The 11204-nt window shown below is 41.3% G+C and overlaps 1 protein-coding gene across 7 annotated transcripts in view; it reads right to left on the bottom strand.

Annotated features, from left to right (window-relative positions):
* Positions 1–294: 294 nt before the first annotated feature.
* The window catches only part of Add3 (adducin 3), a 114978-nt gene continuing 104068 nt past the window's right edge, over positions 295–11204 (bottom strand). For 5 of the 7 annotated variants that reach the window (XM_031390649.1, XM_031390652.1, XM_031390651.1 and 2 more), the window contains exons 10-15: positions 9968–10225; positions 8367–8486; positions 7148–7234; positions 5027–5150; positions 3253–3348; positions 295–2544 (exon numbers count right to left, since the gene is read on the bottom strand). In XM_031390649.1, coding sequence (XP_031246509.1) covers positions 2252–2544; positions 3253–3348; positions 5027–5150; positions 7148–7234; positions 8367–8486; positions 9968–10225 — 978 coding nt within the window. In that variant the 3' untranslated portion in view covers positions 295–2251. The remainder of the gene's footprint in view (positions 2545–3252; positions 3349–5026; positions 5151–7147; positions 7235–8366; positions 8487–9967; positions 10226–11204) is intronic. The other 2 variants (XM_031390650.1, XM_031390655.1) reach the window with 2 other exon arrangements.

Raw genomic sequence — 11204 nt, 5'->3', positions numbered from 1 at the left:
AGACAAAACAGTTTTACACACACACACATACACATGCAAATACTTGTAGTTCAGAATGTACACACACACACACACACACACACACACACACACACACATACATACACACATATACACATATGTATATATAAAATTATTTTAGGACACAGTTTACTATTGTAGCCTTGGCTGTTCTGGAATTCAGAGATCCATTTGCCTCTGCTTCCTGGGTATTGGGATTAAAGACATGTGCCACCAAGACCAGGTATATGTATGAACTTTTAACTAAATTGAAAACAAGCTTATCAAGACCCCTCAACTCAGAGGACAATTTTAATCACTTCACTGTTTCATATACAGTTTGACAGATCACAAAGTCTAAACTAAGAAACCACTCCTGAATGGAAACTTCATTATACCAAATGCATATATTTAAAATACCGTTTATTGTGATTTAACATTAATTAGCATAACATCTAAGAGCAATATCAGATAACTTTTACACATTTTCCACAGGACACTGCGTTCACTGGCTCATTCATTATGTCAAAGCAAGTAAGGAGAAGCATTAGCAAAAAGGTGCAATAGTTTACTGTTGTGTTTAAAAAATATTTATGCACATTGCATTCATTTAGATATATATATTCTTTCAAAGTTATGGAAAGGATAGGTCATAGGTTACTGTGTCTACATATGCTGTAATACAACAAAGATGATGTAGAACATAAAACAACCCTCAGACACACAGTTCAGCAACTCAAAGTTTCCACTATGAGATTAACAGGTTCCAGTAGTTAGTGAGATCTAAGAGGACCAGCATCACACGGTCAGAACCAGCCCAGAGAGCGCTGTGGTCAGCGTCACGTCTGCATGCCAACTCACCACCAGAGCGCTTTATGTTCACTCACCGAGTAATCGGGATCAGCCATTTACATTGATCTGTAACATTACTTGGGAAAATGGAGAAAACTATATTAAACCTACATTTCAATTTGTATTTACAGTAGAAAGGAAGTTAAAAGAAAATTTAAGTTTATAAAAATCAAGATTAAGTTTGCAAAAAATCAAGACGTGGTAGTTTTCTTGCTGGTGGGATTAGACCTGCTGATTTATTCTAGTGCTGTCTTCTAAAAGGATGTACACTTTAACCTTTTCTAAAACTCAAATGACGACCAAGACATTGATTTTGGCAGGAAATAGGATTTTAGAAATTTGGGCCTTACTTTCAGTAAGTCGATCTCCATGTTCTACTGTCACACATGACTGTCAAGCTGCCCCTCACTCCTGTCCTGCCCCTGACTCTCCCTTTCCCTTCAGCCCTTCATCTTGTTACCTCATGAGATGTTCTCCATCCATTAGCAATACTAAGAGAAAAATACATTCTGCGGTTCGACTCTGACTCCAGCCCTTTCTGTGCCCTTTGGAGGCCATGTCCTGGGACTCTTGAGTCACACGTAGGACCAAGAAGCCACAGGCATGCCTTACTCCTAACTGATTGGCTAAAATGCACATGACATCTTATACTGAAGGTATACAAACGTTTTAACATACAAAAATTGTTTTTTGCAATAGTTAAACTAAATAACTCATATTATGTATACAAAATCCCCTCTATGAAAAATAAGGGGCTTTCTAAACTAATAAAAAAGGAAGTTCTTCAAAAATTATAGTTTATTAAAATGACTTTTTTGGCAAACAGTTACTTCAGGTAAGGGAATTCATACTATGAGTAAAATTCCAAACAAATCTTTTCTTAAAATAGTTTTAAAAAATTATGTGCCAATGTATACTACTGTTCTAGAGTCTTTTGTAGAAGCTTTTAAAGCATTTCATTAATGTCCATGGAAACAATGGGGACCCAAAAGATACAGTCAATAACCATGATAAAATTATAGTCTGACTAGCAAGTGAAGCGGCTGTTGAGAAGTAAAAATTCTCTCTTGTTCACTGGCAATTTTTTTCCAACAGATAAGATGCAGAAAGCCTGAGGTACCAGGCAGTGTCTGCTGATGAGCAACGACAGGCTCCACAAGGGCAGAGTAAGTACGTCTAGCCACTGCTGAAAAGTTCAGTCATTTGGACATATAAAAAGAGATGAATTTGAAAGTTTTCAATAATATTTTTCTTTTAGTAAAACCTCTTTCCAGTTTTTGAAAGTCCAGTTTGCTACATACTCCCAACCTGATCTACCACCGTATATTAACAATTAACTAAAATATGGTATTTAACTGTGCAATGTCACAATGTAATATACAAATTACAAAAAGACTACTCAGGCCTCAACTTTCTCCTTTTTTTTGTTCTTTTTGAGAAAAGAAGGCGTGCGGAATTTCTTCTTTTTCTTGGATGGTGACTTTGAAGGCGAGCCGTCAGGTGACAGGACCTCCTCAGTTCTCTCTGGGGACTTAACGGTGATCTCGATGTTCTCTATGGTCATGCCTGTCGTTAGCCTGCTGACTCGCTGAGCAAGCTCATCTTCAACATCATGCATCTCGTCCTTGCCGTTCACAATCATGACAGGCACGTCCATGGAGGTGAAGCTCTTGGAAAATAGCTCGTGGTTTTCTACAAAAGGAGAAGTTGGGGGGGGGTCAGATTATTTATTTAGTCAACATTTCTGTTTCATTTGCAAAACTGAGAAGTTTCAGCAATGTCCTAAGCCAATTTAATTTTAATGAGGATAGGTTATTATTTTAATAACATATGTATCTATAAGCATGAAGCTAATTTTCTTAAATGAAAGAAAGGGGAAGAGTAGATAAATGTCAAACAGAGTCAAAAATTATAGATTGGTGACCTGCCTTCCCACTGTAGATCCAATCATTATAAGCGAAGATGATGACAGATACGTTTTTCTTTAATTTGAGGGTCTTTTGACATTTAAAACTGTACAGAGCTTCATGCTATTGATTAGAAGGTGCATTAAAACTGTACAGAGCTTCATGCTATTGATTAGAAGGTGCATGACAGCGCAAGTCATTTTTAATTCCACAAATTCATACAAACTATGGGTTGGCCCAAACCAGGCAAAAATGAGTAAGCATAAATGACAGTGAGTAAAAGCAGTACCTATCCCTTCCATGTGGGACACTCTGACAGAGGCCGGGAGCAAGTGTCCCATCCCTTACGTGTGGGACACTCTGACAGAGGCTGGGAGCAAGTGTCCCATTCCTTTCGTGGGACACTCTGACAGAGGCTGGGAGCAAGTGTCCCATCCCTTCCGTGGGACACATGACTTAGGAGGTGACGGCTATGGGGAGTTACATTGAATACCTTCTAATCTCTCAGGGACACTTTGCGGTGACTGAGTTTGAGACTGAATTTGTGAAACAGATGCAGCGTCATCTGAGAATGAGTCCTGCTCAGCGTCTGTTGAATAAGATGTTCAGTTAAAAGCCATGCAACAAAATAAGGAAGCTTACGGTTTAAGAGAGGTTAGTGCACACATCCAATGCTCGCAGAGACGGCAAGCTCATCAGCTATGAAATGAGCATGCTAACTGCCATCTCACATGTCAATCACTAGGATTCTGAGGAGGTTGATGTGTTAAACTTCTGGCCATGAACAGTAATTTGCACAGTGAGTTAAAAGCAGCATGGGTATTGGCAGCCCAGACAGAGACTCTGTATGTGTTTAGCTTTGGCTAGTATAGGAAACCAAATTACACAGTCAGATGAAAAGACTGGTGACGCCTCAGCAGGCTTGCTACATTACTGAGGCAGAGGCTTCACTGAGTCCCTAGCAATTTCTTGTTAGTGATTTGGGTTAGAGCAGTATTAGAGAGCTTATGCAGGAATGTAAAAGGAACTAATTACAAAACTATATGCAAAAGGTGACATCCAGAGTATGGCATTCGTTACCTGGCATCGTTAGGCTTTCAAAAATAAGAGATTAATAAGGACATTTTATAAAGTATAAAAGATGTTCCCTTCCATCTTATGTTAGAACAAACAAGGTAAATATGACCCTTAGAACTACTTTCTGTAAGTGCATTAATGAGTAAGGTAATTTGCTTTTGTGCTAAAGGCACAAATATGTGTATAAAAATGGTTTCTTGGATGGCCCAGATGTCATTAGCCTTTAGCTATTAGGTAAGACCATGGTATCTAACACAGTTGACAACTCTTTTGTTACTGACTGTTTTCCTTGGGTAGAAATGCCAGGTGTAGCTAAGTGCAGATGTGCCAACGCGGAGGCTCCACTGGATCAGACTTCTAACCCTCCTTGAATTCTTCTTGCCCAGACATCTTTATACACAATTCACAACTGTGATCACAATACACAATTTCAGGTGGCTTAGCACCCCAGCACCATTGCCCCAGCGCCATGGCCCTACTAAGGTCAATCCTTAATTCTGGAGCAAAGCAGAGCTAGAGACTCAAGCACTAGCGCTTCTTAGTAATAATAATAATAATATTATTATTATTGTTACTATTATTGACAAGATTTCCCACTTGGCCTAGGCTACCCTTCAAAAAATCCTCCTGGATCAGCCTCGGGTGCTGGGCTCATAGCATATGCCTCTTCGGTTGGCTCTCATCATCAGTTCTCAACTATCCTACTTTTAAACTTACAAAGACTTGCAAAGTCAGAAAAACTCCACTGCATTAGAGCATCCATGTGTCCAGGAAAGTCACTTCAAATTCCTAGCAGTTTACGTTAAATGTTGATTTTGAAATGAGTATATTGGCAACTTGAGACACCAGGAACAGAGATTTCGTAAAGCATTAAAATCATGTATTGGAGAATCGGTGACTAAAAATCCACATACCACCCAATGTTCAAAGTAAGACCTGTGTTCTTGTGTCTGGCAATTCTTTATTCTTATGGCCTTGGTGTTATAAATTGTATGATAGCACAGCCCATGCTCTGATTACGTTCCGAGAAGAACAGGTTCCTCTGTCTGAACTGCAGAGTGGTTCTCTGTACTCAGAAAGGTCTAGAGCAGAGGAGCTGGAAGAGCGCGCAGAGGCCCTCCTTCGTCTTCCCGCTCCAGGGCTGTGTTGTCAGTGTGCTCACCCCAGACCTAAGCTAAGCATGAACTGACCCTCCAGGCCTTGCTGCTTTCTCTCGATTGTCTTCGTATACTCTTCAAGTTCTCCTTCCGTGAGATGGCTGAATGGGTTAGGAGGAGCTGGTGGACCCTGATCGTCATCTTCAAACTGCATGGTCTTATAAAGAAAAACCCAACAGGTTAGATTCATTACCAAGTACTTTACATATCTTTACTTACTTGTTACCTATTTACACACACACACACACACACACACACACACACGCACACACACACACGCACATGCATACACACAAATTACACACTTATACAAATGTTTGTGACTACCCACTTCATAGCAACTCTAAGCAATTTCTTACTTTGAAGCACTTATTCCAAGGCCTGAGGTGACGTGTGAAACACAAGGGTAGAGGTCTGGCCTAGTTGCTCAGGATTACTTGGGGTACTTGGGGTCCTTTGTACTTCCAGGTAAATTTTAGTTTTGTTTTCATTTTGTTTAATTTTTTTAAAAAGGTTTATTTTATGTATATGAGTACACTGTAGCTGTCTTCAGACGCACCAGAAGAGAGCATCAGATCCCATTACAAATGGTTGTGAGCCACCCCTCTCCAGCCCATTTCCCAGTATGTTTTTCACAGCAGTGTCAGACAGAGCTCTAAGTCCTAAGTGATTTCTGTGCAGGGTGAGAAGCAGGGACCTAGTTTTATCCCTCTCCAAGTGGATAAGCAGTTCCCAGCCTTTTCTTGATAGATGCCTTTGGTACTCTGTCACAAGTGCCATCAATATTGGTGTGTGGGCTTATTCTGGGCTCTCTATTGTACTCACTGATTTACACGAAGGGCTTTGTGCCACTTTATGTTCCTATGGCTCTGCAGTGTCATTTGGAGTCAGGTACTGTAATACTGCCAGCCCTTCCTTTTCTCCCCTGCAGCAGGCTCCCCCCCGCCCCCCCACCTCTCCCCGTGAGTGCGCGCGCATGTGAGACTACATTGAATCTGCAGATTGCTTTCAGTAATATAGCTATTTTCTTATAAGGATAATTCAGTTTCTTCTCCTATGTCCTTTATTTCTTTTCTTGCTCACTGCTCAAGAACGTCTTACCCCGTCTTAGTCTCTGGCCACTCAGTACAATGTTAGCTACAGGCCTCCTGTGCACTGTCTTTATGTTGAGGAAAGGAATGTCTGATCCTCTCAGAGACGACCCGGCTGTTTCTGCTTTGGTCGTGACTTTTGGTATTCATCTGTTGGTTTGTTTTTGTTTGTTTTTAAACTTCTTGGCCAAATTTTGATAAGACATACATATGTAGAAATTTATCAATTTCTTCTAGATTTTCTAACTTATTAGAATATGAATTTTCAGAGTACTCCCCAGTGATTTTCTTATTTTTAAGATAAACTTTACTCCATATTTAACAATCGCTGAAATTGGGAATTATAATTTACAGCTTCTTATAACAGAAGTGGCAGTGCTTTTCCTCTTTAAGGGAGAAACAAGTAATACTTGAAGCTGATAAATGAATCAAAGTTTAAAACTAATATATCAAGCCAGGCGGTGGTGGTGCACGCCTTTAATCCCAGCACTTGGGAGGCAGAGGCAGGTGGATTTCTGAGTTCGAGGCCAGCCTGGTCTCCAGAGTGAGTTCCAGGACAGCCAGGGCTACACAGAGAAACCCTGTCTCTGAAAAGCCAAAAAAAAAAAAAAAAAACCCAAAACAAAAAAACCTAATATATCAAGAGAAGGCAGATACATTTTTTTATTTGTTTGTTTGGTTTTGGTTTTTCGAGAGAGGGTTTCTCTGTGTAGCCTTGGCTGTCTTGGAACTCACTCTGTAGACCAGGCTGGCCTCGAACTCAGAAATCCGCCTGCCTCTGCCTCCCAAGTGCTGGGATTAAAGGCGTGCTCCACCACTGCCTGGCTGATACATTTTTTTAGATAGGTGTCATGCATGCTCTGCTGTCTGTGTTGTCCTCGAACCTGCAAGTTTACCTTTGCCTCTGAAAACTGGGGATAAAATGTGGCATTTAAGTTTTATGGGTTCTTTTCAGTTTTAAAAAAGTTACTTACAGCAACTTCAGTAAGATAAAAGAAGAAAATTAAAAAGCAAAGCATTTCTGTGGAGGGTGGAGCCCTGAGAGGCAGCACTTCCGACTTACAGAAGGGGGCTTGTCCACAACGATCCCCGCCAGCAGCTGAGACTGTGGCCCTGCTGTCTTCAGGTCATAGCGATTCTGTTCCCGAATCTGAATGGAAATAACAAGTTCTTGGGGTGACCATGGACATCACCTCTGCCTTCTCTTTTCCTAAAAGCTGTTGTCTTACACTCTTGAGTAAGAGTCCCTGTAATTTTCATCTCCACGAAGCCTTTTTCACCATCTGAACATTGGCTAGTACTAATCTCCACCCCGTTGCCAGTCAGTGTCCTACTGTCTTACCTGTGAGAGAATTGTACTTCTCACAGACACAAGGACTTTAAACCACAAAGGTGTTGAGGATTTTCTTCTCAGAGTCTGTTCACTACTGACTAGCACAGAGCTGGAGGTCATAGGTCAGGCTAAAATCAATGCAATTAACTCTTAGGTATGCAAATTTCTAAGCTTGTGCCCAGATGCCACCCCTGGTGATGTAACTACCGGGCAGGGTAAGAACTGTAGTGAGAATTTTGGTTTCTTAAAAAACCCAGTTATGTTGTGAATGCAATTCTGCTTTAAGACAGGTGCGGGGTATGGAAGACAGGTGCGGGGTATGGAAGACAGGTGCGGGGTATGGAAGACAGGTGTGGGGTATGGAAGACAGGTGCGGGGTATGGAAGACAGGTGTGGGGTATGGAAGACAGGTGTGGGGTATGGAAGACAGGTGTGGGGTATGGAAGACAGGTGTTGGGTATGGAAGACAGGTGTTGGGTATGGAAGACAGGTATGGGGTATGAAGTCACTGACTAGGGTTGTCCCGTGCTCTGGCAGGAGTGTGACTTTTGCCAGTTGCACATAGTTTAGAGTTCTGGGGACTCTTGAGAGGGCATAAATGTGAGAGCCCTGAGGTGGGCTGGGGTGGCTGCTGCAGCACCCTCCACCCTGCTGCTGGGCTCTGCTGCTGAGTCTGCTGCTGCTGAATTGCTGGCTGGAGAGATCCTGATGAAGGAGACTGGACTTGCTCCAAGGACCTCAATGCCCCTAATCAGCAGAGAGTAGTCTAAAGAGGTCTATGCCCCCTCCCCCTCTATCCTTCTTTCTCTCCTACCTAGTGTTGGGGGCTTGGAAGGGATTGGGGTAAATAAGGGTTGGAAGGGTGCTAGCTAATAGAACCCAATGAAGTAGCTCAAAAAGTCCCCTTCAAGGAGGGAGTACCTCGTCTGACCACAGAGCTGTGGCTTACCTTATTTCTCTTTTCTAGCACCTCAGTCGGGTTTGTATTTAGAGGAACAAACTGATTGGGATCTTCAATTTTGATAGGTGTTCCACTGCTAACTCTAGAGGGGTCCTCTGCTTTCATCCACTAAAGAATAAAGAACAAAATCATTTCTAGAGTGAAGCTTTGCATTAAAGAAATATTAGACATTGAGTAGCTGTGTTGAGTCTCATGGGGTCATATTACTGCCAATCATATTTACTCAGCAGTTTCTTGGTGGTTAACTTATACCTCAAGCTAGTTAGAGCAGCTTCACAAAAACACCCACTTAAGATGAAGCAAAGCGCAGTACAGTGCACATGAGTAATTAATTACACTGCTAACTAAAGCCCTGTCCTTGACAGCTGAAAGCAGGATGCGGAAACTACTTCAGCCAGACATATGCATGGCTGTGCATTGGCTGGCATTTGGATGGAGTTGTCTCCTGCACTGAATCTCACAACAGGTCATAAGAAGTCGAGAAATGTCTTTAAGGTGCTTGCTGCCTTTTAGTTTTGGTTGCCATTAGGACGAGGCCCGAAGCATGTGGTCTAATGGACCACAGGGTGAGCTACAGGGTGGCTCACCAGCATTATTAAATAAATTCTAGGAGACTTATGAATTTAATTATGAATCTTTTTCTGAAGAAACCTTATAGACAGGTAAAATAAATGTCTAAGCGTTTCCATATTGAATTTATTTATTTATATGATAGTTTGAACTAATTTTAAGTAGCTAGGGAATGTTTGGTGGAGCTGGGCATTAGGGAAAAAGCCTTTTATACAAGCACTCAGAAGGCAAAGATGGGCAGGTCTCTGTACGTTCCAGGACAGCCAGGACTACACAGTGAGACCTTCTTACTTCTCCCAACCCTAAGTAAGTTTAGTGGTATGTACTCCAAAACCAAACCAAATCTGAACTATAAAATTTAAAACAGATAAAGTAACCCAACCTCTAACTACAGGGTCATACCGAAAAATAACTATATATCCTGTACTAACTTACATACTAAGGCACAATTTGGAGTTGGAAGTGTTCTCGTTTGAATGTACTGAGCTATATCAGCTACGCAGCAGTGTAATGTAGTGAGTAACAAGAAGGTTCAAGATAGTGTTGTTATTCAAACTATGATTTTTACCCTAAAAACCACTCAGCCTCTTTTGATTTTGATTTTCTCATCTAAAAAGGGAGAAAAAAGCTGGGCAGTGGTGGTGCGTGCCTTTAATCCCAGCACTTGGGAGGCAGAGGCAGGTGGATTTCTGAGTTCGAGGCCAGCCTGGTCTACAGAGTGAGTTCCAGGACAGCCAGGGCTACACAGAGAAACCCTATCTTGGAAAAAAAAAAAAAAAAAAAAAAAAAAAAAAAAACCAAAAAGGGAGAAAAAAAGTATCCACTTTGTATTAGAAGAAAGTGAGATTATCCATGAATGGGGCTTAGAACAGAGCCTTAAAATTAATACCTGATAAGCAACAGCAGCATTATGTTTATAGTATCTCCTACTTTTCTAATAACTCAGACATGGGACATTCTACTCATGAGTAACCAGGTAAACACTTGAGAAGGCAATGCTATGCAGAATGGAGGCGTACTGTGATCTTGGTCCTGGGACTAGTTTCCCCATTCCGAGACTCCTCCGGCACGTTCACTTTCATGTAAGTATTGGGTGAATTCAGCCATCTTGTTTTTTCACGCTGCTGTCGCTGTGCCATGTACTTGAGGGGAGAGAGTGGCGCACTATCATCTTCAAAGGAGAATGCGGTCACAGTTGCTGGGATCTCCACGTCACTCTTGTGCCTAGGCTTCTCTCGCACTAGAGGGTGCCTGTACGCATAGCCTGTCCTGTAGCCCTGTGGAGGCAAAGGCCACACTGAAGCAACCACGCCTGTACCAACCAAGCACTTAGTGCTAGATCATTAAGCAAGTGACTCAAAGAGTCTCCTGTTGAAAAACAAAAGGGAAAATAAACTGCACATAGCCTCCATATAACACCGGAGTTGAAATCAAGCCAATTTCAAGATATGATTGCAAGTGGCTGCAGCCGGTACTCCAGCTTCTAGCCAGCTGCCCTGACAGAGGCGACTTCTACACATGAGATTGGTTTTAGGAAAACGGAGTTGGGAGTCTTCCTTCCTAGGTCTAAAGAGAACCTGTCTCCTGCCCCTCCACTGAAGGTGGTAAGCTAATCAAGATGGCATCTTCCATGCCATGTGTCTAAGTGGTCAATATCCTATATCTAAGAAGCTAAATAAAAAATAAAGCAAAAACTACCTAGTAAAGAAACACAAGCAAAGGATTTGAGTATTTTGTAAAAAAGACTACACTCAAATGCACAGATCTATGAAAAATGCAAATGAAACCACATCTGTTAGGGTGTCTAATAACAGGCAGACCAGAGATGAGTCTCAGGGAAAAGAGACAAATGCTCCTGTGCATTGTTTGGTGGGATTATAAATTAATACACCTACAATCCTATTAAAGTAGATTAAATAAAACTACTACATAATCTAGTATTCTCACTACTTACTGGATATTGATCTGAAGGAAGTAAAATCAGTAGGCTGAGAGATACTCATACCTCCATTTTTATTGCAGAATTAGTCACAATAAGATAGGGAATCAACCTATGTGTTTATCAATAAAGGAATGGATAAAGAAAATGTGGGTAGCTTTGGAAAAAGATAGATTTTTCTGTTGTGCAGACTTAAAAAACTTTTGAGCTTTGTGCATTATGTTTCAACAAACCTCAGAAAACTATAGAAGAAAATGTAAGGAAAATGTGGCATATCTATAATGGAATACTATACAGCTTCTAAAAGAAGGGAATTC

Source organism: Mastomys coucha, unplaced genomic scaffold (assembly GCF_008632895.1).
Source record: "Mastomys coucha isolate ucsf_1 unplaced genomic scaffold, UCSF_Mcou_1 pScaffold21, whole genome shotgun sequence".
In the NCBI taxonomy this organism is placed as follows: domain Eukaryota; kingdom Metazoa; phylum Chordata; class Mammalia; order Rodentia; family Muridae; genus Mastomys; species Mastomys coucha.
The sequence above is the reverse complement of the archived record's forward strand: the minus strand, read 5'-3'. Positions and strand labels throughout refer to the sequence as shown.